This window comes from Typopeltis vanoorti, chromosome 14 (genome assembly GCF_054136105.1).
Source record: "Typopeltis vanoorti isolate ZY-2024b chromosome 14, IOZ_Tvanoo_1.0, whole genome shotgun sequence".
Classification (NCBI taxonomy): domain Eukaryota; kingdom Metazoa; phylum Arthropoda; class Arachnida; order Uropygi; family Thelyphonidae; genus Typopeltis; species Typopeltis vanoorti.
Genome location: NC_143562.1, coordinates 42,356,239 through 42,383,625, shown reverse-complemented (window position 1 = coordinate 42,383,625; position 27,387 = coordinate 42,356,239). Strand labels below are relative to the sequence as shown.

The 27,387-nt window shown below is 37.3% G+C and overlaps 1 protein-coding gene across 2 annotated transcripts in view; it reads left to right on the top strand.

The window, feature by feature from the left end:
* Window positions 1-27,387, top strand: part of LOC150099405 (NAD(P)H oxidoreductase RTN4IP1, mitochondrial-like) — a 289,878-nt gene that overhangs the window by 151,746 nt on the left and 110,745 nt on the right. For both annotated transcript variants that reach the window (XM_090404050.1, XM_090404049.1), the window contains exon 3: window positions 15,242-15,393. In XM_090404050.1, coding sequence (XP_090260176.1) covers window positions 15,242-15,393 — 152 coding nt within the window. The remainder of the gene's footprint in view (window positions 1-15,241; window positions 15,394-27,387) is intronic.

Below are 27,387 nucleotides of genomic sequence, written 5' to 3'. Positions count from 1 at the left end.
AATCTATACTTTGCAACGAACAGTAAAGGAAAATCATGTTTGAGCCACTAGCTAACATTTTATAATAACATTATCATTGGGTTAGACAAGGAGAATGCATATGCCATTGTACTTTTTGGGCTTAGCTAAGGTTTTTAACAGAATACAAAAAAGGAAGACTGTTGGAAAAATTCAAGAATATGAGATTGGATTATAAAGTATTAGAATGGATAAGAGGATGGCTGACTGCAAGATTTAAGGTAACCAATGGTGTACCACAAGATCAGTCCTTGGCCAATTGTTACTCAATCTATACGTTAATGACATTGGGAAGGATTTGACAGCAGACATACAGCTGTTTGTTAATGAGGCAAAGTTAGGCAGGGTAATCAGAAATGCAACTGATATGCAGTACATGCAAAAATATTTGAATAGGCTGGACATGGGGTACATAAGGGTCAAAGCTGTATAACTGAGAGGAGACCTCCACATAGCCTTTAAAGGAATATGGAAGGCTTCTGATCTAATGTCCAATCCTCGCCTTCTCGTGGTGCACCTTAGGTATTTACCTGGGTACTGAATGAATGAGGATGGACTGGAATTTGGGATTTAGCCAACCAAATTGTATTCTTATTGGCTTAAACTACAATATAAAATAATGATACAGCATGACAGAATATTATGCTAGCTGGGGCATTGTCCAGTTAAACAAGGCTTTCATTGTTTTCATCAGGGAACCAGGGAAAAATCAGCTACTGGAACAAAACCTGAAACACACCCCAATGCAACATCACCAGAGTTCAAGATTGGTACTATCAACATAAGTCTGAATGGCAAAGAAATGGAACTAGCAGAAGAATTGGATAAGTACCAGATCGACATAATAGGGGATGAACGAAACAAAAAAGACAAAAACTGGCGAGATCTTTCTAAGCAATAAATACAAAATGTTATATTCAGGCAATGACAATCAAGGAAAAGAAGGATAGCTATAGTATTCAACACTAAAGATGAGGCTAATCTTCTTTAATGGCAGGCAATATCAAGTAGAGTGATGTGGGCAAATACCAGAATTGGGAATTGAACAATGAGACTTATTTGTGCCTATGGTCCCATAGAAGGTTCTACTAAGTTAGGAATGGAGAAATTTTTTGAGGCTTTAGAGAAAGCAACTAACACAATGAAAACGGAAAAGTTGGTCCTTGTTGGAGATCTGAATAGCAGAGTAGGAAATGATTGTCAGACATACAAAAATATTTTGGGAAAATTTGGAGAAAAGAGCAAAGCTAATAATAATGGCAAATATCTGTTGGATTTCTGCTATGGGCATGGACTGGTTATTACTAACACAATGTTCCAACTTAAAAATGTGCACAAATTCACATGGAGAGAAGAGGCAAGATATTTATTGTTGATAGTGATGTTTTCTCACTGGTGCAGGACACTAGAGTGTATAGATGATTTGAAATTGTAAGTGATCATCATTTAGTTTTGAGCAGAATAAAATTGAATTTCATATTGAAAAGAAGAACATGTAAGAAAGTTTTAAAGAGAATAAAAATTGACCAGCTTGCAGATATGAACTGTAGACTAAAATATACAAACATTTTTACTTTTGCAGAACAATGCATCTTCTCACACTGCTCCTGAAACCCAACAGACAGTACACAACTTGGGCTTTCAGTGTCTGTCTTACCCATCCTATTTGCCAGACTTGGCCTCATCTGACTATTTCCTATTCCTAAATTTAAGGAAACACTTGAAAGGAACAAAATTTACCACAGATAATGAAGTCATATCTGAAGCTGAGAAACTGGTTTGTACAACAAGGGAAAGACTTTTTTCTTAGAGGATTGCAAATGATGCAGGACCTTTGTAACAAGCGCATAACACTTCGTAGGGAATGATGTGTAAGTTATGTATATCTACATCAATTCCTTCATGGTGATTATCACAACTTTTCAGAACACTCGTATTTATCACAAGGTTCACTAATAAATTTTCTTCACAGTCCCCATTATTAAATTCAGAAACTTTTATGATAGAAAATACAATATAAGGAGAGTGCATGCTGAAAGTAGTCATAAATGAGTATGTATATGTATGATTGGCATAGGAATGGAATGGATCAGGATGTGAGGGGGGGGGGCAGTTGAGTCTGAGGAGATGATAATAAATATAAAAATGGAGGAAAACCCATGTAAACAACTTATTTATTTTAAAATTTTTACCTATGTGTCATAGGCATCTTCACTACCAGATTACAGCAAGGCAGTTAAACAATAATAGATAATTCTAAAAGGCAGCACCTTAGTAGCTAACATAAGATGATTAAAATGGTCATTAATTTCCTAACTAAAAAATAAGTGTGTGTGTATGTGTGTGTGTAGAGTTAGTACTTTTCTCTCTCTCTCCCTCCCCTAGAATCTTGCACAGCTGGTCAAAGCAATTGGAGGGTAGTTGATTGGGAGTTTAGGATCCTTCCCTGGCTTAGCTTAACTAATTATAATTGCTTTTTGCCAGGTATCTAGATGTATCTAGATATATCTCACAGACATGGGAATATAATAAAGATCTTTATTTAAGTTTTGTAGATCTGGAAACAAACAGAAAAATTATAAAAATAAATATTTTATTTTTTACAATATCTTGATTTTATTTGCTAATCTTTCCTATCTCCCACAAAAGGGATAGACATAGACAGTTGGATTTGTTTAAGTTAGGACAATGAAGTCAAGTTTCACAAAATTTCTTTATAAAGACATTCTATGAGGAAGTGACTTTCAAGAAGGACTCATCTTATTCAAATAAACTCTATGTTTAGTACAAATAGCATGCTCAGCAAGTCTCAACGGTTCAGCCTCATGATATGTAATATAAGACTTGTGCTCTTCTAGATGAATAAATGCAGATCTTCATGTTTATCCAAAATAAGATAAGCCACAAGATCAAGGAATCTGGTAGACACTGGGAAAACCTAGAGGTGGAAGCATGTCCCTTAGGAGAGCGAGAAAGGTGGCAATTTTTCTGATGGGACAAAAGGTAACAAAAATATATTGTAGTTTTAAAACATTCGCTATGTGTTCAAAAATTCTTTGCAAATATTTTTTTGCCTTTTATCCCATCAGAAAAATTGTCACCTTATGCACTTCTTCTAAGGATAAGCTTTGACCTCTAGGTTTTCCAGGCATCTACCAGATTCCTTGTTCTTGCAGCTTATCATATTTTGGACAAACAGGAAGATCTGTTTTTATTCGTCTAGAAGAGCACATATTAAATATCATGAGCCCGAACAGTTGGGACTTGCTGACCATGTTATATACATTGAATATAAAGTTTATTGGAAATAAACGTAGAGCCTTATTCAAGACGAGAGTCTTTCATAAAAGTTGTTTCCTCGTAGAACGTCTTTATAAAGAATTTTGTGAAACTTTACGTCATTTTGTTAACTTAAACAGATTGGATGGTCTATGACTATCCATTTTGTCGAGATAGTACTTTTTAAAAAAAGTACTATCTCGGGGTGCTTAAGGGTCATAGCTGTATAACTGAGAGGAGACCTCCACATAGCCTTTAAAGGAATGCGGAGAACCGACCAGGGCTTCTGACCTAATGTCCAATCCTCACCTTCTCGTGGTGCACCCTGTTGGGTATCTACTTTGATACTGAACGAACGAGGATGGGCTGGCAATTTGGGATTTAGCCGACCAAATTGTATTCTTATTGGTTAAACCAAAATAAAAAATGATGGTACAACATGACAAAATTTATTGCCGGCTGGGGCGTCGCCCGGTTAAACAAGGCCCCCGTTGTTTTCGCCAGGGAACCAGGGCGAACAGCGAAAAGTCAGCTACTGGAACAAATCTGAAAACAAACCCCAACTCAACATCACCAGAGTTAAAGATCGGTACTATCAACGTAAGAAGCCTGAATGGCAAAGAAATGGAGATAGCTGAGGAATTAGATAAGTACCAGATCGACATAATAGGGGTGACTGAAACAAAAAAGACCAAAACTGGTGAGATCTTTATGAGCAATAAATACAAAATGTTATATTCAGGCAATAACAATCAAGGAAAAGAAGGAGTAGCCATAGTATTCAACACAAAATACGAGGCTAATCTTCTTGAATGGCAGTCAGTCTCAAGTAGAGTAATGTGGGCAAATATGAGAATGGGGAACTGGACAATGAGACTTATTTGTGCCTATGGTCCCACAGAAGGTTCTACTAAGGTAGAAGTGGAGGAATTTTTTGAGGCTTTAGAAAAAGCAACTGACACAATGAAAAATGAAAAGTTGGTCCTTGTTGGGGATCTAAATAGTAGAGTAGGAAATGATTGTGAGACATACAAAAATATTTTGGGAAAATTTGGAGAAAAGAGCAAAGCTAATAATAATGGCAAATATCTGTTGGATTTCTGCTCAGGACATGGACTGGTTATTACTAACACCATGTTCCAACATAAAAATGTGCACAAATTCACATGGAGAGAAGAGGCTAGGAATAAGAAAAGTCTCATTGACTATGTTATTGTTGATAGTGATGTTTTCTCCCTGGTGCAGGACACCAGAGTGTACAGAGGATTTGAAATTGGAAGTGATCACTATTTAGTCTTGAGCAGGATAAAATTGAATTTCATATTGAAAAGAATAACATGTAAGAAAGTTTTAAAGCGAATAAAAGTTGAGCAGCTCTCAGATGTAAACTGTAGACTAAAATATAGAAATATTATTGAAAAGAAAATGAAAGAGTTTGAGAACAGGAATCAAACCTTGGAGATTCAGTGGCAAACTCTGAAGGAAACATTGATTGATTCTGCCAGAGAGGCATGTGGTGAGGTTGTGTCCAAAGATAAAAAAATCAGAACTCCCTGGTGGACACAGGAAGTTAAAGAGGCAGTGAAGGAAAAGAAGAAAGCATATCAAAAGTTCCTGGCAAATAAGTCAGCTTTTACTCTTACAGAATACAGAGACAAATGTAAGAAAGCTAAACAGTGTGTAAAACTAGCTAAACAAAAGTCATGGGAGGACTTTGGCAAGAATATAGAAAATAAATATCAAGAAGGTGGCAAAATATTCTGGAGGTTGTTGAAGAAGCTTAGGAATGGAGGAAAGAGTGCTGTAAAAGGAATTAGAGATGATAAAGGTGAAATGAAAACAGGAGAAAAAGATATCCTTGAAGTATGGAGTAATTACTTTGAAAAACTGCTAAATGAAACAAGCAGTGATGACAGCACAGTGATAAAAAACACTGACCAGGCATGCAGTCAGGAATCCATATCCATACTTGAAGTAGAAAAAGCCATCAAAGGCTTGAAATGTGGAAAGGCAGCAGGAGTAGATGATATTCGACCAGAAATGCTGAAATATGGTGGTATAAGAGTCTTACAGTGGCTGCACTGCATAGTTCAGAAAGCCTGGACAGAGGGACGAATTCCCGATGATTGGAGTAGAGCTCTCATAGTACCCATATATAAAAAGGGAAATAAAACTGAATGTGAGAATTACAGAGGTATTTCCCTACTGAGTGTTCCTGGCAAGATCTATGCAAGTATACTTGAGAAACGGTTGAGAAGAATTGTGGAAGAAAAGCTTGGTGAAGAACAAGCTGGATTCAGGCCAAATAGAGGCTGTCAGGATCAGATCTTCACTTTACGACAAATAGTCGAGAAAGCATGGGAATATAACAAAGATCTGTATTTAAGTTTTGTCGATTTGGAAAAGGCATATGACAAGGTGCCAAGAGAGAAGCTATTCAATACGCTGCAGTTATATGGTGTCAATGGGGCATTATATCAAGCAATACTTAGTCTTTATTTGAGTTGTGAGTCAGCAGTTAGAATTGAAGGAAGTACAGGAAGATGGTTTAATGTTAAATCTGGTGTGAGACAAGGATGTACATTATCCCTTCTGTTATTCATTATCTATATGGATCACATTATGAAGGAAAGTGGTATTAAACATGATATCAAAATTGGAGATGTTAATGTCAGCTCTTTGCTTTATGCGGATGATGTTATACTTGTAAATAAATCCGCTACAAGTCTGCAAGATTCTCTGACTAACTTGAATAGCTGTTGTAATAGATATGGTATGAAGGTCAGCAATAAAAAGACAAAGACAATGAAAATAGGCAGAATCATTGAAAATGTCAACTGTGTTGTGAATGGAGAACCTGTGGAACAAGTAAAACATTTCAGCTACTTAGGCACAATTTTTACTGAAGATGGTAAACTAAATATAGAAATAGACAACAGAATCAGCAAAGCTGGTATCGTGGGAAGTCAATTGAATAAATTCATATGGAATAAGAAAGAAATTAGTCGGAACACTAAATTAGCTGTATACAAGACTGTGTTCAAACCAATTTTAACTTATGGATCTGAGAGCTGGGTCAGAAGTAAAACACTTGACCAAAGACTAGAGACCGCAGATATGAGAGTCCTGAGAAAGATTAGAGGCGTGAACAGATGGCATCAATGGCAATATCATATTAAAAATGAGGATATTAGGAAAGAACTTGACATTGTCAGCATCCAGGAATGCGTTAGCAGAGCTAATCTCAGATGGTATGGTCACTTAAATAGAATGGGAGAGGAAAGATTAGCAAAACAAGTGTTCTCTGCCAGGTTGGCAGGAAAACGACCCAGAGGAAGACCAAGATATAGGTGGATTGATACGGTAAAAAAGTGCCTTAGACGATAGAAATATAAGATCTGATAATGTTGGAGTCTTGACAAGTAACAGACTGATTTGGAGGAAAATTGTAGATAGGAAGTTAGTAATGATGTAATTTTTTCATGTAGTACTGTCATATCCTGTACACCCCTTGAGGGTACATGGCAGGAATTTGATGATGATGATGATGAGTACTTTTTAAATCCACCAATCTTTCCTAACTTATTGATGGTATTAATGGTCCTACTTATAAGCTTTCTAAACATCTTGCAGAATACCTCAAGTGTTTCTCCAATAAATCTTCATTGTTCATCAAAAACGCCACAGATTTTGTTTCTCATATCAAAAATATTTCCATCAGTGAAAATGATATCATAGCAAGTTTTGACATTATTTACTAACGTCCCTACTGAGGAGGTATTAACATTACTAAAGAACAAATTGTCAAAAAAGATATTTGCTTTATTGAAGCATTGTATTCAATCTTGCTACTTCAGATATAGGGAATTCATTTACAAACAGAACCAAGGCCTAGCAATGGGCAACCCCTTATACCCAGTTCTAGCAACCATTTTCCTTGAAGATTTTGAAACGAAAGCCACATCCTCCTTCTCACTTAAGCCGAAACTTTGGAGATGTTATGTTGACGACATTTTCATTATACGGAGTCACAGGCACACATCTCTCATGGATTTTCTTCATCATCTTAACAATCAGCATTTTAATATAAAATTCACTGCCGAACCAGAACGAAATAACTGCCTTCCGTTCCTGGATGTAATTCTTATATGATGCTCTGATAGATTTAAAATCTCTCTATATACAGAAAACCCACTCATACTAATAGATATCTGCACTGTCAATCTCATCACTTTCCACCACAAAAGCTCGTAACTATCTCTACCTTAGGACACAGAGCACAATCTGTTTTAAGTGAACCAGATGAGCTCCAAAAAGAAATTAATCACCTTTCTATGATCTTTAAATAAAATGGATATTCTGAAAAAACGATTAAGAAATTTCTTCTGGATTCTCCTAGGCTCCAAGGCAGTGTACTACAGAAACTACTAATTTTAAAGATAGCATCTCTATCCCATACATTAGTTCGGTCTCCAATAAATTGGCTAAAGTCCTTAAAAAATACAACATCAGGACATTTTTCACTACCTAAAATCCGTTCTCTTATAAGCCATCCGAAGCCTATTCATCACAACCTAAAATATCCAGGTGTATACAAATTATAGTGCAATTGTAATATTCCTTAGTTTGGACAGACTAACAAATCTATTGAACTATATATAGAAGAACATAAGAGCTACATCTCCTATAAAAGATCACATGCATCGGCACTATCCAGTCATGTTCTTTTCTCAAACAATCCTCATGATGATCTACAAAGTCACTCAGTTTACTGGGATAAATCTGAAAACATTTTTTGCTGTAGTGATGAGTTTGAAAGGAAAATCGTGGAATCCAGGGAAATCCTCCTCAATCCTGAACATTTGAACAGCAATTTAAGTTACAACATCCTTGATAACCATACTGCAGTTGTTCAATACTTGCGTTCTTGAGAACTTACAAGCACGCACTCAACAGACAATGGCGCATTGGATAGAATAACTTGAAAAATACAACGTTTTTTATGTCAATTATGTATTGCATTTTTGCCTATAATTCTCAGTTTTTTGTAACTTCAATTTTTATTATTGTGTTCTACCTTTAGTGGATACCTGATGAAGGCTGTAAAAGGCTGAAACTAGTTGTATCATTCTCGTTAAAACTTAATATTCTATTATAATACAGCTATATTGCCTGCTTCAGTTTAGGAGTGCCCCTGTTTAAATGTCATTGGTTATTTACTCATGGGTTCTTAGGGCATTATGAGTGTAGAACTAAAAAGTATATGTAGCTTAAGGAATAGAAATTGCACATACCTTTTTCTGGGTGTTGTGGCTTTTCCTCTGTCTGCGATGTCGAGAACTGCAGAGTGTGTGTGTGGTGTGTGTGTGTGGGGGGTAGGCAGTTTGGTAAAATCACACTCTGCAGTTCTCGACATCGCAGACAGAGGAAAAGCCACAACACCCAGAAAAAGGTATGTGCAATTTCTATTCCTTAAGCTACATATACTTTTTAGTTCTACACTCATAATGCCCTAAGAACCCATGAGTAAATAGCCAATGACATTTAAACAGGGGCACCCCTAAACTGAAGCAGGCAATATAGCTGTATTATAATAGTTTACAATGAGGAGTAACATGGGAGTTTTCCCAGAAATAATATACTTAATATTCTATCTTGGTTTAAAGTCATTAAATATCTATTTTTAAAAAATATATATAAATATATATATGAAATTATTTACTGTTTGAGTCACCTTACATTAGTTACTAAGGTGGCACTTTTTTAGAATTGTCTTTTATTGTTTAATTGCATTTCTATAATCCTGTACTGAAGATACCTATAACATTTAGGTGAAAATTTTGCAATAAATAAGTTGTTTATGAGTTTTCTGCTCTTTTTTATATTCATTATCATTATATGAATACCGAAGAAGTGGATTAAACATATCAAAAGAATAGCCAGTTCAAGACTACCCCAAAAAAGTATTTCGATACCACTCAGTTGGAGGATATAGGTCAGGGACAACCGAGCAAAAGATGGAAAGAGACTGGAACAGGCCACTGGGCCTAAATCCCTGAAAAGATGATGATAAAACAAGCCTGAGTAGATATATGGAGTAAGTGGTGATAAAAGTGATTGGACAAGGGTGTAGGCATAGTGAGGAAATCACAACCAACAGGTAGTTTGGATAAGACTCGCTAGAGGCTTAAAAGTGAATTGCTGTGTTTATTTATAAATGCTAGGAGCATCAGAAATAAGGGAGATAAAATGGTTTTGTGATTGAGTTTATTCTCCCCAAACTTGTTGGAATAAATGAAACATGATCAGATAAGGATGATATCCTGACAGGAATAGAAATAAAAGGGTATGATTTTCATGATGATATAGGACAAGAAAGAAATGGGGAGCTACACTGCTAGTGATAGCAGCAGAGCTGTGTACACACAAAGTGGAGATGTAAAAAGGAAATTATTATTATTATTATGATTCAGGCCTCTACAGAGTCACAAGACTCATTGCAGAAGACCCATTCTAGAAAACACAAAGCCTATCATATGACTCCTTCAACTCATTGACTGTTCTTGCTCTCACCACTCTATGCGGCAGTACATTCCTCGGTTCAACTACCACTCTCCTTGCAAAGAAACCACTCCTCATCCTCTTGCTCACAACTTCCTTTTGTAACTTCCAGGGATGGCCCCTTTTCCTCACTAAATGAAAGAACTCTCCAGTGTCAACCCTGTAACTACCTCTGAACAGTTTAAATGTTGCAATACATATTAAACCACCAAGTTGGAAATTATGATCAACTTAGAAGAATACTATTTTTGGTTCCATGGTATCAGTTACTAAATGGGAAAAATATCAGCTATGCATGGAAATCTTTGAAAAAGTGCTTAAATGAGGCGATATCTGAATATATCCCTAGTGTTCAAAGAATAAATAGGTTGGGAGTGAAATGGATGTACAATCTTATTAAGCAAGAGATCCACAATAAGAAGATGATGCGGAAAGAATATTGTGAGAATAAGAGTGAGAGGAGTTATGAAATATATAAGACTCAGGCCAGAAATGTAACGAGTATTGTGCAGAAAGATAAATTGGTGTATGAAAAAAAATTGGCCATGCAAGGTAAAGGCAATCCAAAAGAAAACACGAATGTGGAAGAATAACTTAATTGAATGCAGATGGTACTCGGTGTCAGAAGCTAATGAGATTGTTCAATTAATGAGTGTTCACTTTGCTAAGATATATCAATCAGGTGTATATAACATGGTTGGATGAAAAGTAGGAGGTTCATGAAAACGAGGTTAAAGAGCTGTTGCATAACGGAATATCTGTCCATTTGCTGAAGGAATGTTCAGCTGAATTGGCTAGGCCTTTCACATTTTCATATAACTTGAGTCTCGGTTCAGGAATGATACCACAGGAATGGAAGGAATGTATGATAGTTTCATTGTACAAGGTTGGTGCAAAATCTGATGTGTCTAACTACCAACCTATCAGTATCTCTGGTGTTGTAGTGAAGATTTTAGAGAAGTTGGTAAGAACTCGCATGCAGAAATGGGTAAGCAAGTTATACTCTGCAAGGAGCAGAATGAGTTTACTAAAGGAAGGTCATGTTTTAGCAATTTGCTCATATTTTATAATAATGTTACAGCTGAGTTGGGTAAAGGGAATGGATACACTATGATAATGATGGATTTTTCTAAGGCATTTGATAGGATATCACGTGAAAGGCTGTTGCATAAACTGAAGAATATGGATTGGAATATAAACTCTTGACTTGAATCAGGGGTTGATTGACAGACAGATATCAAAAAAGTGGCATACAGTGGGTGTGAATCTGCCAGATTTAGGTGACCAGTGATGTACCTCAGGGTTCAGATGTGCAATTGTTTGCCGATGATGCAAAGATAGGCAGGGTAATCAGGGATGCTACCGATATTCAGCATTTACAAAATGATTTGAATAGGCTGGAAATTTGGACAAACAAAAATGGCTTCAGTTTAATGTTAGTAAGTGTAAAGTTATGCACTTTACTGTTATTTGATTTCCAGTGGCGTATTATATTAGCAGGGGTTATGCTACAAGAAACTGAGGAGGCAAGGGATCCTGGTGTATTGGTGGATAGGAATTTGAAGTTCAAGGGTCACTTAGCAGAAGTTGCAAATACAACTCGGAGCATAATTGCATGTTGAAGCAAACCTTAACATCTATGGATAAATAAACTATTTTGCCTCTTTATAAGGTTTTGATAAGACCACACTTGGATTATTATGCGCAGATCCCAAGGATAAAGAAGCTGTGAGGGTGCAAAGAAGGGTTAGAAAGATTTTATCTGGGTTGTAGGATTTAGATTATGAGGACAGATTGCAAGTGTGTGGATTACAGACTCTGGTTAACAAGAGAAAGAAGGGTGATATGATAGAGATCTATAAACTTTTGAATGGGTGTTATAGGATATCATCTGATGAAATTTTTCGTTACATGGAAAGTAGGGAGAAACATGGAGCATCTATGGAAGATAAGTTTGTTCACAGTCAAGAAAGGGATAAGAGCTAGGTTTTTCTGTCACATAACAGTGAGTGAGTAGAATAGTTTGCCTTTTAGGGGTAGTGAGTGTATCTATTGTGAATGAATTTAAGGGAAGATATAACAGCTGGTTTGGGTGATTTATAGCCTCCCTGGAGGTCTTAGATAATAATAATAATAATAATATCACCTCTCCTACTTCTATCTACCAAACTCTACAATCCACTTTCCCTCAGCCTATCTTTAACTAACATTGTACAGTCCTAATACCATCTTTGTTATCCACCTCTGCACTTTTTTCCACGGTTAATTTATCCCCTTAAAATCCTGGTGACCACATTTGAGCACGTTTGTAGCAATTCTCTAGGTTACCGTCACCACTTTTGCAATAGGTTTCCTGAATTTCAAGTTTCTATCAATCATCAGCCCAAGATCCTTTGCTTCTCCCGCTTCATCAAGCAGTTACTCCAACAGACAATGCAGCCTCCCATCGATGTGTCCGAAACTTCAAGACTTTGCATTGAAGTGATAATCCCATTCATTTGCCCATCTGTCCAGTTTTTCAAATTCTATTTCAGGGCTACCACATCTGCACTGTTGGTAATAACCTTTCCCAGCTTCACATCATCTGCAAACCACTGAATATCCTCCTGCAATCCATTGACAATGTCATTGATATAAAGGTTAAACAATACAGGTTCGAGTACCCTGTGGGACCCCACTTGTAACCTTCTGCCTCCTTGATATTGCTCCCAAATACACAACTTTCTGATACCTATCAGATAGCCAATCTTGAATCCAGTTCAGTAACTTGACATCTAAACACATGTGCTGCAACTTAAATATCAGCTTATCATGTGGTACCCTGTCAAATGGCTCTGTAAAATTAAAAAAAAAAAAAAATGGCAGAATATGCCATTTTTTTCATTTACTGTTTGTAAGTCTACCTCTTTATGTTTCCTTCATACCTGAAGAAGTCCCAAATAACAAGGATGAAACTAGTTGTATTGATATTAAATATATTACATATTCTGTGCTTCCTTATCTCAACTTTCATCATCTTTGATCATAAGAACTTTTCTGTACATGTCTGTCTACCAGCCAAGTTACAATCAGATACACGTTTTTTACCATTTTATTATCAGAACATATATCTTGATTCTGATTTTATTCAGATGCGCATTTGAAACTTTAATCTTAAGTTTCAAATGTGCATCTAGTGAAAATACCAGTTGCATGGGCCTGGGGATAATTTTTCCCTTTTTAACCTGTTTAGTTAAAAAGGGAAAAAATCATTTTTTTTTCTTCATAAACATTTCTGATAAAGATATTAGTTAATTTCCTTTTTCTTTTATTCAATGTGTTGTATGATAAATGTATAAAGTTGAACAGAATATTTATCCTGAATATGCTTATGGTAGATTATGGGACTATTTAATGTGAGAAGTCTTCTTCAGAAACTTTTTGTATTGTAGAACTATTTCTCCATTGCTTGTAGCATCATAGCATTCTTCAGAAGATGGTCTGAAAATTGGAACCTTAAGTATCCATGTACAGAAGAGATTGGCCTGCAGTGATCAATAACAGGTTTCAGGTTGTCTGACTCCTGCTTCCCTAACCAAGTCTTTATACAGTTTTAACAGAATGGTATGTCCTATTTGTTGTGTCACATAGCTGATCAAAATGTATGAATCAGCAGGATGAGGAATTGAACTCTTCTCCTATAGAGTCTGCTGAAGGATCTATTGTTCAAAAACAAAATTGCACAGTTAACAAGAACAAAATTGCTCAGTTCCTCCAGCAGTGATGAATGAAAGATTCATACATGGAGCATTGTTTTGTTTATTTATTTGTATAATATATATATATATATATATATATATATATATATCACACGAAAGGTCACAAGACTTACAAACAGATTAGTGCCGTTTATAGGCAAGAGGATAAGAAGAAAGGAGGAATTTGTTCACATTTTGTTTGAACAACTAAGGGTTGTATTTTGGAAAGACAAATTGGGCAGGCTGTTCAGAAGAGCAGACGTAGATGGAATGAAAGAGGAGGCAGTGAAGTTAATTTGGTGAGTTTCAAGATAGACTATAAAAGGATGCTGGTTAGCAGTGGCTCTTGTTCTAATGGAACTTGTTCTAACTAATTCTAACTTGTTCTAAGAGAACGAAAATAGAAGAAACTAGTGGCACCCCTTGTTGTATCTTTTTGTTGTCGAAAGCGGCAACCTTCATTAGAAGCTGAGTGATAGTGCCAAGAGTGACAGTGTGTTTTGACGAACGGTCAGAAAATGAGTTTCAAACAGAGAACTGCGATTGACTTTTGTGTTAAACTTGGTAAAAGTTTTACCGAAACTCATCAAATGTTTCAAAAAGCATACAGTGATGAATGCTTATCCCATACTCAAGTTTACAAGTGGTTTAAGCGATTTCAAAGTGGTCATGAGACTCTTGAGGACGACAAAAAGCCAGGCCGTTCAAAAACTGGACTGAGCAAAGCTAACATCTATAAAGTGCGTGATTTCATCAAAGAAAACCAACCCAAAATTTCCATGAGATTAATTGAAGATGAATTAGGGATTCCAAAATCAGCTGTGAACAACATTTTGACCGAGAGTTTGGGGCTTTGTAAATTGAATTCGTGATTTGTTCCCCACAAGTTGACCGACAACCAAAAAATGTATCGAATTGAACACTACAAGAACCTTATTAAAACTGCTCGTAAGGACTCAAACTTCCTTTAAACGATCATTACTGGTGACGAAACATGGTGTTTTGAGTATGAACCTGAAACAAAGTGCCAGAGTGCTGAGTGGAGACCACCAGAAGTGGGGCATCCGAAAAAAAGTCACTTGGAGAAGTCAAAAGTCAAGACAATGCTGATTTGTTTCTATGATTCCAAGGGCATTATCCACAAAGAATTTGTTCTGCCTGACCAAACGGTGAATGGTCGAGTTTTATCTTGAAGTTTTGAAGCGATTGATATCAAGAATTCGTCACGTACGGCATGAATATCGTGATTCAGGCAGCTGGTCACTTTTGCACTCGCCGTATTCACCTGATTTAGCACCCTGTGACTTCTTTCTCTTCCCCCGACTTCATTTGCTGATGAATGGAAAGCGATAACACATCATTGAAAAATTTCAAGCTGCAGTAACCACGACCCTCAACAGTATCCCAAAAACCAATGTAAAAAACTCATTTAACGAATTAATTGACTGTGTCAAACGCTGTAGCAAAGCCGAAGGAGAGTATATTGATTGAAATGAATGATTTGAATAATTATAATTGGCCTGTGTTTTATTTTCTATCAAAAGTTCGGTTTTTTTTGGACAGAAGGTGTATGTGCAAAAATTCTTCATTATAACATTGTTTGTTTGCATGTGTGTGTGTGTAATTTATTTGTTTATTTTTTCTAGGAGGCTATGGTTCTTCGGTTATCAATGTTATGAGGAACATTTATGCATTCCCGAATTATTACAATGCATTTCCATTGGTCTTAGGTAGGGATTTTTCTGGTATAGTAGTGGATACTGGAAGAGCAGTTAAAGATTTTAAGCCTGGTGATGAGGTATGTCTATTTGTGTGTTTATAATGTTATTTGTTTCTTATGTGCTGTAGTATTAAAATATTAAGTTGCATCCACTCAACCACACCTAACCTAATACAAACACCTTAAGAACACTCTAGATCAGGGGTCGGCAAAGTGGTTGATATCAATCCTTGGGGATCAATATGGCTATTCAAGGGGTCGATAAATGTCTAAGGGTGAAAAGAAAGGGGATCAATAAACACCTAAAACGATTTTAAATAAGACTTTGTAAACATGCAATGCCAACGAGGAAGAAGCACATGCTCTCCCTGATGAAGGCATCTAGAATAGGGACAATCAGGGCTAGTGCACATTTATCGCCCATAACTATCTGAGTGGCATTCAGTGATCTGATAACTTTGAATTTACTGTGTAATTTTTTTAAAGTTATAGTGCCTGTAATGGCAGCCCCTGATAGTAAGAAGAAGTGTCGACAGTATTCGCAAGAGAAAATTTGGATTTATGAAATTGACTTTATGAAATGGAACAATTTTTTGTTCCATTTCATAAAGGGATGTTCCCTAAAAATTAACCAAGTGGTAGACGTGTGTTTGGAGAGATCCAAAAACTAAGTAGTTTAGTTTAGGAAAAAATAGTGATATTAGTTAAAAATTGTAGCTAGATTAATACCACAATCTATATTAATAATATTATTAATTTATTAATAATAAATTAATACCACAATACTAGATTAATCTAGTGGGCATTGTGGTATTAATTAGTTTTAAGTTAAAATTTTTATTTCAATATAGTTTTTCTGTACAGTAAGTTACAGAGCATGGCACATATAACATGGCACTGATGCAAAACAAAACAATGGCATCAAAAGTATCATTGTTTAAGGAATTCAACCAGAGGAACTTTGTGCAGTGCAATGCAATGCAATGTCTGTGGGATGTATGCATTATCTAAAGTGAATGGACTTTGGTTTGAAAGTGATAGTGGTAAGAGAGTGTGCCGAAAATGCTACGAAGTGCTGATCATGTCGAGAGATTGAAGCAGTGGATACGCATGAAAATGTGTGTGTGATGGTGTAATAGAAGACAACATTGAAAAAGAGATTAAAAGCAACATGATTGAGAGAGAGAGAGAATAAATGTAATGATCAAAGAAATAGAGTATCACAGATGTAAAGAATGAAGAGTTGACCGTAATGAGGTCAAAACATGAGCTTGGGCACATGCAAAAATATCTAGCAAGTGGTTCAGGTAGATAAAAAAATGCGAAAAATAGAAAGGAATGCTTGACTAAGAGAGAAGGAAAAATTAAGGAGATAGTCTTGTATGGTGATTCCATCATAAGAAGTATGATTGGTGAGGGGTGAAAAATCGTGCTTTCAAGTTGCAAAAATTAATAATGTTAATGATGCTATTAGAATGCAAAAGTGCAGTAGTAAACAAATTAATCTGAATACTCACATTTTAAAGAAAAATTTTAATTTTGCAAGAAAATAAGTATAAGAATTAAACTCTAACTTTACCTAATAATTTATGTGCTCCTCTGTTCCTAATAAGTTTATTAATTTGCTTAGGCATGGACTCTACCAACGTAGAACACGGTTTCTTATATCTCAAAAACTATACTTTTATAATGGATTGTATTAAGTTATCCTTTTTATCACAATTTAATTTTTCAAGTCTCTTTTCACTATGGCCCACAAATTTTTTGTTGGGTTAATGTCAGGAGAGTTACCTGGCCACTGAAGCAATTGGATGTTGCAATTTTTAAACAACTCGTTCACTTTTTTTTGAAGTGTGGCATGCAGCAAGATCTTGTTGGAAAATGAGTTCTTTGTCTTTCTGAATCTGTGGGACCACTCTTTGTCTCCAATATTTTTATGTAGTGGTCACTTTTCATCATACTGTCAACATTCACAAGTGATCCTGGACTATCATGTGAAAAAAATCCAGAACATCTTTTCAACAAGATCCTAAACACAGGCAGAAATCTTCTTAGCCAGTTATTTGCAAACATATGGTACTCACTCTCCCTGAACAAAGAAATTGCTCTCATCTGAGAATATAACTTTCTTCCACTTCTCCATAGTTCAATCTTTGTACACTTTTGCCTACTGGAGCCTCTTTTTCTGCATACATCAACAGTGGTTTCTTTTTTGGTTTGTGGGCAATCCTCCATGCTTCCAACAATCTTCGACAGACTGTCATGTCAGAAACATTAATCCCACTAGCTGCTAAGTGTATTGAAGTCTACAGCAGATAATCTTGGATGCATTTGATTTTTTTCAAGCTAGTAAATAACCTCGAGTAAGTGTAGTTTTCTTTTATTATTATTATTATTATTATTCAGGCCTCCATGGAGTCAAAAGACTCATCGTGGGAGGTCCTTCCTAAGAACATAAAGTCTGTCAAGACTCATCGAGGGGAGGTCCCCCCCCCAAGAAACACAAAGTCTATCATACCACTCCTTAAACTCATTTACCGTTCTCGCTCGCACCACTCCATCAGGCAATGCATTCCACGTTTCAACCACCCTCCATGCAAAGAAACCACTCCTCACCCTCTTGCTCACAGTTTCCTTTCGTAACTTCCAGGGATAGCCTCTTGTCATCACTCCTTCCTGCTGTTCAACCAAGCGAAAGAACTCCTCCAGTGCCAACCCTGTAACCACCTCTCAACAGTTTAAACGTCTCAATCATATCACCTCTCTTTCTTCTATCCACCAAACTCTGCAGTCCACATTCCCTCAGCCGATCCTCATAACCAAAATTGTACAGTCCTGAAACCATCTTTGTCATCCGTCTTTGTACCCTTTCCACAGTTAATTTATCCCCTTCAAATCCCAGGGACCAAATCTGAGAACAATAGTCTAAGTGTGGTTTGATCAGAGACTTATACAACGGAATGATAACCCTTTTATCTCAGTATCCTTCTCATAATTGCAGCAATCCTCTGTGTTACCTTCACCACCTTTGCAATATGTCCCCCAAATTTCAATTTTCTATCAATCATCAACCCCAGATCTCTTGTCTCCCCTACTTCCTCCAGTATAACTCCTCCCATAGAGTATGCAGCATCCCATCGATGTTTACCAAACCTCAAGACCTTACATTTTGCTGCATTAAACTGACACCCCCCATTCATTTGCCCATCTATCTAGCTTATTCAAATCCTCTTGCAGGGCTACCACATCTGCACTATTACTAATAATCCTTCCCAGCTTCGTATCATCTGCAAACAACCGAATATCCCCTTGCAATCCACTGGCAATGTCATTGATATAAAGGTTAAACAATATAGGTCCTGGTACTGAGCCCTGTGGGACCCCACTTGTAACCCTCTGCCTCCTTAAAACTGCTCCACCATACACAACTCTCTGATACCTATCAGACAGCCAATCCTGAATCCAGTTGACCAATCTGACATTCAGACCCATGTGCTGCAACTTAAATATCAGCTTATCATGTGGCACCCTGTAAATGCCTTCGCTAAGTCTAAGAAAATTGCAGTATATGCCTTTCCCTCATCTAATATTCTTGTAACTTTATTATAAAAGGCTAGCATATTGCTAAAACAAGAGCGCCCTTTCACAAATCCATGTTGACTCTCACAGATAACATTACCTTCATCTGCCCAATGCTGTATACGGTCCCTCACTACTTTCTCCAAGATCTTAACAACTACTGATGACACACAAACTGGCCTATAATTAGACACTTCCAGTCTGTTACCATCCTTATGCAATGGCACTATCTTACCTTCCTTCCATTCCCTGGGCACTTTTCCTGCAGCCAGACTTTCATTGAAAAGCCAGGTTAAAGGCACTGTCAGTTCCCTAGCACATTCTCTCAAAACTCGTGGTGAAATACCATCCAGTCCCAAAGCTTTACTGACATTCAGAGTACTCAGTATCTGAAACACACTCTCCTCCTGTACCTCTAAACCTCGAACCTGCCCTATCCCTCGAGCATTAAAACTGACTCCTCTAAGATGAAATACACCAATAAAGTGTTCATTGAACAATTCCACTATGTCCTCTGCATCAGTCACTCTATTCCCATTTTTATCCCACAATATCATTCTTCTACAGTCATTTCTCCTCTTACTGGTGACATAGCTAAAAAATTCCTTAGGATTTTCTTTGGATCTTAGGGCCAATCTCCTCTCATATTCCAGTTTCACTTTCCTTACCACACTAGTCACTCTTCTGGCCTGTGTCTTATATTCTTCATGCATCTTCTCTTCACCTGTCTCCTTATATCTCTTCCATAGCCTCTTTTTCGCATGCAATTCCTTTTTTCATCCACATTTTCCTTTTCTGACAGGAATAAGGTACTTATCTCCCTAAAGCCTTTTTAAATATCGCATTAACAGTACCCAAACCAACACCATACTCATTGGCAATTTGTCTTTGAGTTATGGATGTGTGCTGAGAAAGAGTTCATATTTTTGAATGCTTTCTTGGAGATGTATTCAATTCATAGCTACACAAAATGAATAAAATTCTACGAATATCAACTTGTTTACTACACTATTAAAATTAAAAATGCATAACACTATTAATAAACATTGTAGAAACAGTTAAAATATGCAGCACTCAACCAAAATAGTGAACTAAAAACCAAAACCAAAAATAGTAAACCCAAACTAAAATTATTGTGAACTGAAACAAAAAACAAACCAAAACAAAAACTTGATGAAAATTTGGCTTATTCAGATTAATTTGTTTGCTACTGTATGGTATGGAAAACATGAAAGAGTTACCGAAAGTTGGAAAAGAAAAGAGTGAGAAAGTTAAGATAGTGAGTCTGTTGCCACAATATGACAGAGTTGAGCTGAGTAGGACCATAATTCAGAATTTAAATGTTACTACCAGTGTTTCTCTTCTCCCTGAAAAAAAAAAACTCATAACATATTGAGTGAAATGTATAGCAGTCTTCTTTCACTACGCATTATTCCCGCTTCCTATGCAGGGGTCCGCGTGTTACTTAGATGCAACTTCTTGTTAGTACCACTCCCAACCGACCTGTCGCCTAGTCTGCTGCTGGGGGGGGGGATGTATTCTTGGCTGCAGGAGCATATGTTCACGGGGCCAGTTTGCCTGCTTGCGGGATGAAAAATGCCAGATAAACTGGCGGAAAAAATCCTACTGCCCATGCCCAAGACCAGCTAACTTGGCTATGCCTGAGGAAGATCCTCAAGTTCCTCGTGTCTTCGACGGGAATCGAACCTGGGACACTCCTTCCCCAGGTATATAGTTGCAAAGCACAAAGCCACTAGGCTAACCGTGTGGACAGTGAAATGTGTAGCAGTAATAAATTATATTTATTTAGTTGTTTAAGAGAGAAATACTATATTTTTTGAATAATGGCTTCCCTTACACATGTGAAGCCATTATTCAAAAAATATAGTATTTCTCTCTTAAACAACTAGTAACTTATTCTTAAGAGTTCATTCTGGAAGCTGTATAAGGAGGGTATGATCAAAGGAATTAGAAGCAAGTTTTTTCATGGAGAGTTGCGAATGATTGGAATGTGGTGTCTGCAGAGAATTTGAATGCATTTAAAACATGATATAATGAGCTGTGTGTATGATAAAGGGACCATCTGGTCTTAGGATGATAATAATAACTATTCATAAAGAAATATATCAACTCATTTTTGGTGTATAACCAGACCTGTCCGTGCCAATTCCCTGCTGTGATCTTGGCCCCTGCCCTTTTGTCATAGCTTGTCCCGTCTTTCCTAGACCTACCTATTCCTCATGTATCTCAGGCCATTGTCTTCTTACATTGACTACTAGTTTCTTGTGCTACTTTAATGTATCTGTTTGTCCACTTATCCCTGATTTTTGTTTTTCTTGTCTATCTTGTATATCCAGTCTTTCATTCTCATCTCTGACTTCCACTCCCATCTCAAACTGCACATCTCTCCCTCTACATTCATAATTACTTCTTCAATCTTCTGTTCGCTCTCCTGCTCTTACTATCCTCGGAGCTCTTATTCATTTCAAACTCTCGCTCATCTCCCATGCAGTAACTATTCTTTCCAGACTTTTGTCAGATCTATTCAAATGCAATCCATCACTCTCATATGGCATTTTGTGATTTTTATTGACACTAAACCTCCATCAAGTCATCAGACTCGATGCTGGAAGTACACACAAAGGCCCATCAAACTGTGCGTTAAACTCATTCAGTGTCTACATTCACCACAATGTCAGGCAATGGATTCCACTCACCAAACATTCTCCATACAAAGAACCTGCTTCTTATGCTTTTGCTCGCATCCTCCTTTTACAATTTCCAGGGATGGCTCCTTTTCTACCCCTTCTCCATTTCCAAGAAAAATTTCATCTCTACATTAACCAGTAACAGGTCTTTACCAACTTAAATGTCACAATCATGTCCCTTCTTCTTCTTCTTCACAAGGCTTTGCAAATTGCATTCCCTCAATCTGTCTTCATATCCCACTCCTGAATATATATTGGTAGCTGCTGCAAAGAACAGTCAAAGTAGTTGCCCCCCCCCCCCTAGTCTTATCTGGACCCTTTCTAATATACCCTCATCATTATAAAAAATAGGAGATATGTGCACAGTAATCCACATGAGGTCTGATCAAGGCCTTATACAGTGGAAAAATAATCTCTTTATTTGTGCATATTTAGATCCTCCACATTATTGCTATAATCTGATGTGATGACTTCACAACTTGTGCAATGTGAACTCTGAAGTTCAGATGCTTGTCCACACCACCACTCCCAGGTCACTCGTCTCCTCATCCTCCTCCACAATTTCCCCACCAAGTGTATCCTTTGCATCTCATTGTTGCCTACAAATGTCAGAACCTTACACTTTTTACAACATTGAACTGACAATTCCTTACAGTTGCTCACTTACAATCTTTTCAAATCTTCCTGTAAGGCCACAGCATCTGCTTGATTTCTCATCATTCTCCTCAGTTTTGCATCATCCAGACAATTGTGTATCTTGAGTTAAACCCATCCAAATGTCATTAGTATACAAGTTGAATAGTAATGGCCCCAAAATAGATGCCTGCAGAATACCACTAGTGACTTTCTTGTATATTTCACTCTCCCCCCCCTCCAACTTGCTGATATCTCTCAGAGACCTAACTGTCTATCCAACTCACTAATTTAGTCTCACTAATTCAATCTCATGTACTCCAGTTTAGTAACTCATGGTGTGGCAGTCTCTTAAGAGAATTTGCAAATTCTAAGTATACCATTGTATATGCATCGCCTTTGTCCAATTCATTCGTCACCTTGTTATAGTACATATATAAGTTGGTGAAACATAACCTCTCTTTAATAAACCTATGCTGACAATCACAGAGAATGCTGCTGTTATCAAATCACTTCTGTATCCTAACTTTAATCAACATATAATTTTTAGCCTTAACCTCATTACCACCTTTGTGAATTGGAACAATTTTACCTTCCTTTGGGACTTTTGCAATTGCAAGATTCTTGTTAAACAGATAAGCCAAGGCTGACACTAACTCCCTGGGATGTTCCTTTAACATACGTCGTCATATGTCATCAACTGATATTGCCTTATTGATATCGAGTTTACGTAACTCCTCATATACCTCTTGCTCACTTACCAGTAAGTCTTCTCTCATTTCATTCTCTACACTGCTTCTGATTTCACATTGAGGATGAAACACCGTGATGGCCTGCTCACTGAGTACTTCGACTGTTCTTTGCAGTCAGATGAAAGCTTTACTTTCATCCATTAAAATCATTATCTTGCCATAATCATTCTTCTTTTTATTTCAAAGAGGCTTTCTTGGCCTGATTTGCTAATTTCTGCACTTTTGCTGTTCTTACTAGATTCACCATTCCTGCCTACTCATTATATTATTCATTCAGCTAATTATTATCATTATTCATCTTGTGTTGCCTTCAAAGTACCGCTCATTCAACTGCTTTGTACTTTATTATAAAAGGCAATCAGATTACTAAAACAAGAGTGCCCTTGTTTTAATTCAGAGATCCATGCTGACGCTCACAAATAACATTACCCTCATCTGCCCAATGCCGTAAGTGATCCCTAACTAATTTCTTCAAAATCTTAACAACTGCTGATGAAATACAAATTTGTCTATAGTGTTTGACACTTCCATTCTACTACCACCCTCATGCAATGGCACTATCTTATTCTCCTTCCACTCTTTCGGCACCTTTCCCATGGCCTGACTCTCATTGGAAAGCCAGGTCAACAGAGCTGTCAGTTCTTTAGCACATTCTCTCAAAACCCATGGCAAAATCTTAGAAACTTGTGTCATCCATCACCATTGCTTTATTGATAACCTCAAGCATGAACCTCAGATCTCTTGCTACCCAGTTCACATTGCCTCTCAAGTCATGTGCCCATCATCACAATCATCTCATCCAATCTTTCACCTTGCAATATTTGCAATAGTTACAGACAAATACTCCTCTGGCATTCTTTCTTGCACACCTGAGATCATCGAATCTCCATTACATCACATCTCTTATCACTTGTTTGCTCACCTCGCATGCATCCCTCACTCTCCCCCTCCATGCGGGGCACCTGTTCGTGGTGGAGGGGACCTCTCAGTGATGGTACTGGCCCTTTTCATTCTTCCTCTTTTTCTTTATTTCCCATATTCTTTTCTCTACTTCTCCTGAATCTTTTTACTATCCTTTTTTCCAGACCACCATCACTGGGATCCAATGCCCTGCCACTGTGTTTGCCGTGCAGTGCGACCTGTGGACATCTGGAAAGGGGGGGGACCCTGGTAGTCTTGCACTACTTTGGCCTTTGCTTTGGCAAGATGGGTGGTCCTGGATGGCCTGGCCTGGCCAGGATCAATCAGCTAGTAGGCTTGCCTGCAATGGTCAACGGTGTTTCAGTAAGTCTCTTATCCCATAGTCCAGGGTCAGGATTCTAGGCTTGCTGTAGTGCTTGTATAGCATCTGGGAGTAGCTCTGTCATTCCACTCCTGAGCACAGTCATTGCTTGCCAGTCAATGGGCATCCATGTGCAGCTCCGTGATAGGTGGGGGAACTCTAGCACCAAACCATAAATTCCTTGAGCAGGAATTCATCCGCAGATGTTTCAGGAACCTTAACAAAGTTCCAACCAAGTACTGATACAGCATTCTGTAACAGAAGTAAGAAACAAAAGATATATGATACTAGTATAAATGTACCATTGTTTTTAATCATTCATGCAACAAGTGAAAAGCCAATATGGAAAATGTCACCCTTCTTTATTCAGAAGGGTTTAGAAGGACTGGCAGGACCTCCCAAAACTGTTAATTACATTCTGGTGGTATCCTTGTGGAAACATTGTGTCAGCAGCATTCCGAGAAACTACTGGGAGTAACATTGATCTGTGGAATACCAATCGAAGTAACCCCTCGTAAAACATTCAATTCCTGTAAAGGAATGATATCAGAATGGGATCTCCTTGATGTTCCTGATGAGGAGATACGTTCAGAGCTTAAAGATCAGGGAGTGATGGGTGTGATGTGCATCTTGATATGTAGGGATGGTTGCCTGGTTTCAACAGGACCATTGTCCTTACTAGCCACCATCACACCTGCTCTGTGATCCTTATATGCTGAGAAGGTAACAATTAAGAAAATGGCAACAGCAACTCAAACTTGTGTCTATTCCATCATTTGATAATTTCACCATACCTGAACTTTATGATCATATGTGCCTATCTGTTGAGCGGATCAATCACATGACCTATGGCCTTACTCCAGAGACCATTTCAAAAATGGTCCCTCCCACTTGTCAAAAAAATTATGGCAAAAATATCACTTAAAGATAAACTACGGGACATTCCTACAGAAAAAACTGGATACTTCGGTATCCTATGAAAGTAAATTAAACTTACCAACTGACCCTAACACACACACACTGAATATTTTACCAGAGGATGAGATGGACACTGGTCCTCCATACTTCCCCAAAACAATTGATAAATATAAACCTGACAAAGATAAGCCCTCAACCTCCCAAAAACCAGACAAGTCATCATCATCATCAAATTCCTGACATGTACCCTCAAGGGGTGTACAGGATCAGTCTATTACTTGTCAAGACTCCAATATTATCATTATCAGATCTTATATTTCTATCGTCTAAGGCACATTGTACCGTATCAATCCACCTATATCTTTGTCTTCCTCTGGGTCATTTTCCTGCCGACCTGGCAGAGAACACTTGTTTTGCTAATCTTTCCTTGCTCATTCTGTTTAAGTGACCATATTACCTGAGATTAGCTCTGCTAATATGCATTCCTGGATGCCGACAATGTCAAGTTCTTTCCTAATATCCTCGTTTTTAATCTGATATTGCCATTGATGCCATCTGTTCACGCCTCTAATCTTATTCAGGACTCTCATATTTGCAGTCTCTAGTCTTTGGTCAAGTGTTTTACTTCTGACCCAGCTCTCAGATCCATAAGTTAAAACTGGTTTGAACACTGTCTTGTATACAGCTAATTTAGTGTTCTGACTAATTTCTCTCTTATTCCATATGAATTTATTCATTTGACTTCCTACCGTACTGGCTTTGTTGATTCTGTTGTCTATTTCTATATTTAGTTTACCATCTTCAGTAAAAATTGTGCCTAAGTAGCTGAAATGTTTTACTTGTTCCACAGGTTCTCCATTCACAACACAGTTGACATTTTCAATGATTCTGCCTATTTTCATTGTCTTTGTCTTTTTATTGCTGACCTTCATACCATATCTATTACAACAGCTATTCAATTTAGTCAGAGAATCCTGCAGACTTGTAGCGGATTTATTTAGAAGTATAACATCATCCGCATAAAGCAAAGAGCTGACATTAACATCTCCAATTCTGATATCATGTTTAATACTGCTTTTCTTCATAATGTGATCCATATAGATAATGAATAACAGAGGGAATAATGTACATCCTTGTCTCACACCAGATTTAACATTCAACCATTTTCCTGTACATCCTTCAATTCTAACTGCCGACTTACAACTCAAATACAGACTAAGTATTGCTTAATATAATGCCCCATTGACACCATATAACTGTAGCGTATTGAATAGCTCCTCTCTTGGCACCTTGTCATATGCCTTTTCCAGATCGACAAAACTTAAATACAGATCTTTGTTATATTTCCATGCTTTCTCGACTATTTGTCGTAAAGTGAAGATCTGATCCTGACAGCCTCTATTTGGCCTGAATCGAGCTTGTTCTCCACCAAGCTTTTTTCCCACAATTCTTCTCAACTGTTTCTCAAGTATACTTGCATAGATTGCATAGAAATACCTCTGCAATTCTCACATTCAGTTTTATTTCCCTTTTAATATATGGGCACTATTAGAGCTCTACTCCAATCATCAGGAATTCGTCCCTCTGTCCAGGCTTTCTGAACTATGCAGTGCAGCCACTGTAAGACTTTTATACCACCATACTTCATTTCTGGTCGAATATCATCTATTTCTGCCTTTCCACATTTCAAGCCTTTGATGGCTTTTTCTACTTCAAGTATGGATATGTATTCCTGACTGTATGCCTGTTGAGTGTTTTTTACTACTGTGCTATCATTGCTTGTTTCATTTAGCAATTTTTTAATTACTCCATACTTCAAGGATATCTTTTTCTCCTGTTTCATATCACCGTTATCTTCTCTAACTTCTTTTACAGCACTCTTTCCTCCATTTCTAAGCTTCTTCAACAACCTCCAGAATATCTTACCATCTTCTTGATATTTTTTTTCTATGTTTTTGCCAAAGTCCTCCCATGACTTTTGTTTAGCTAGTTTTATGCAGTGTTTCGCTTTCTTACATTTGTCTCTGTATTCTCTAAGAGCAAAAGCTGACTTATTTGCCAGGAACTTTTGATATGATTTCTTCTTTTCCTTCACTGCCTCTTTAACTTCTTGTGTCCACCATGGAGTTCTGATTTTTCTATCCTTGCAGACAACCTCACCACATGCCTCTCTGGCTGAATCAATCAGGGCTTTCTTCAA